General features: G+C 44.4%; 1 protein-coding gene across 1 annotated transcript; it reads right to left on the bottom strand.

Moving 5' to 3' along the window:
- Window positions 1-15: 15 nt before the first annotated feature.
- Window positions 16-585, bottom strand: LOC105456137 (uncharacterized protein DDB_G0293860-like; the record flags this gene model as incomplete). Its single annotated transcript, XM_011699957.1, has 1 exon — window positions 16-585. A coding segment is annotated over exon 1 (570 nt), but the record flags the coding sequence as incomplete, so codon positions are not given.
- Between the last annotated feature and the right edge of the window lie 1,956 nt (window positions 586-2,541).

Here is a 2,541-nt window from a genome sequence, read left to right as displayed (position 1 = left end):
GTTATTGTTCTGTACCGCATTCGCCGTCGATGGATGTGATGTCAAAAGATGAGACGCAACACTTTCGTAATTTGTATTGTATTGTTTGTCTGATGTATTAATGTTCAAATTTGTGCAAAATTTTATCATTTCAATATTGATTTGCGTTAATTGCCACTGGTATAGTGTTTTTCTCTCCTGTTCGATTTGTTCAATTTTTTGTAGTCGTTCTTTTTGTATTTCATCAGTCAATTTTTTACACTTGCTCTCTCGTAGTTTCAGTTTTTTCTTCATTTTCGTGAGAATTTCTAGTTCTTGCATATGTGTGTTGTATCTCCCCTCCAGTTCACCTAACTGTTTGTGCAGATCAATTAGTACTGTGTTTTGCTGCATCGATAAGCTTGTGAGCGTTCTATCGCAATTGAAATTTTCCTTCGATTTCTTGTTGAAGTGTTCTCCTTTTGTTAAAACTTGCTCATTACGATTGTTTAAATCGTCTGAAGATAACTGTTTGTTGCGTGCGGAAGGTGACAAATTGTTATTATTATTATTATTATTATTAACGTTTGACACTTTCGCTAATTTCCTGGGCGGACCAGTGGACATCGTGTCGATACGTCTCGCCAAGGATTAAATGGTGCACCTAGGAAACGAAAGAGACGGAGATTTATTCAGACAGACAATTAAGCAAAGACCGTACCTATAATATTCTTTCTTTTCGAAGTATTAGCTTTGATAAAGTCCCGCTGGACTGGGGATGATATCAATATCTTGATCGTCTTTTAAAAAAGCGTGCCTGTTTAAATATATGTGAATGTAAATTATACAGTCAAACTTTGATAACTCGAATCTCAAGGAATCAGAAAAACTGTTCGAGTTATAGAGTTTTGGACTTATCAAAATTCGAATAAAAAAGGGTTAACGTATGAAAATTCGACTTACGGAGGCTTTGTTACAAGAGTTTATAATTTTCCGATTATTATGGCTTTTAGAGAAAAAAATCAATATTTTGTGGAAGATGGTGGAGCTATTTCTTAGCACACATTTGTTTATATAAGTATTCCAATCGTGTCCAATGGTTTTAAACCATTGTAAAAGAGTCCTGTAGGAACCCTCGCACTTGGGGACGGACGCCACACCCAAAATGCTACGAAATACGCGTTGCCGAAATGGCGTACGCGACAAGATTCTAACACCAAAATGGCGTTTCCGTCCGCAGAATACGAATGGGATCCTCGATCTGCCCGTGGTTTTACTTAGCACTTGGAAATAGAGAGTCACCTCAAACGGCACGATCTCTTTTTCGACGTCCTCGACAAACTCTCCGGGTCGGCAGCCTTCTGTCCTCTTTCTGTTTCTCTCAATCACTCGCTAGATCGCTTGTCTACTCATTCGACCACTTGTTCTCGCCGCTCGCACGCAAAAGCGGCGTAGATCGCGTTCGATACGCGATCGATGCCTGCACCCCCAGCCCGGGGGTGCGCAACATAGCGGCGCACACTGTCACGACCAATCACGACGCGCCGCGGGAGTCTTGCCGTGGCACGGGCGTAGATGGCGAATTTTCCTAAGGGCGCTTCGCGAGGCTGCCCTATTTCCTGGATGTGGCGGCGTGGCATCTGGTGGGCGCGTCCTCCATCCTTTAATCCGGGACAACTCGGCCACGTTGTCTCGGCAGCTTTCGGCGATGACCCCAGACCCTGGGGAAATCGCTGGCCGTATTGCCCTTCGCGGGCTTCAGATCCTTCGTCCGCCTTCCTTGCCGCGCCCCTGGCGCTCTTGGAAATTCTTACGCGCGGTCACGCTCTCTGCTCGTGCACGCTCCGTCGCCTGATCGCTGCGTGCCCGGTGCGTGCCCCCTTGGCTCCTGCGCCGGATCGCCTGTACTCCAAGTCCTCTCCTCTGCCGATGACCTTGAATCCTCGCCGTCGATGAATCCTTGCGTCCGGTGAGGCACCGTATTACATGCAAGAGGTTCAAACTAATCAATATCAAATACGCGATTTAATTTCGGGCCTCCCGGAAATCTTGGTCTCGCTCGCGATAGCGCGGCTGTCGGCCCGGCAAAAAGGGCGCGAACCCGCGCGTTGTGACGGCGGCGGGACGTTGCTCCGCAGCGGGCTGCAACGTCACAATATACAGGGTGTCCCACCTCTACCGGATTTCCTTTTAAGAATGTGTTCCTGAGATAATTTTGAGACGAAAATCCTAATACAAAAATGTCGAGGCTATAATACTTTTCAAATTATAAACGATTGAAGTTAACCAATATTAGCGGCTGAAATTCGCGCGCTCAGGCACGGCACATTCGACTCTTTTTTTACATATCAATACACGAAACTGACTACGAAATTCTGATGAATGTTTTCGTAAATTCCAATTTAGATATAATTTTTCAACAAAAACTTACCGAAAGTAAACTGTTATTACGTAATAGATTGCAAATCAAAACAAACAATAAAACTTTAATTTTTCACATTAATAGATACGTCAAATCGCTCAAGCGCGCCTTGTGTCCACGCACTTACTGATATGAAGACATATCCAACTCCACAATTGATT

Source organism: Wasmannia auropunctata, unplaced genomic scaffold (assembly GCF_000956235.1).
Source record: "Wasmannia auropunctata unplaced genomic scaffold, wasmannia.A_1.0 LD335762.1, whole genome shotgun sequence".
Taxonomy (NCBI): domain Eukaryota; kingdom Metazoa; phylum Arthropoda; class Insecta; order Hymenoptera; family Formicidae; genus Wasmannia; species Wasmannia auropunctata.
Note: the sequence above shows the minus strand (reverse complement) of the source record. Positions and strands in the feature narration are given on the sequence as shown.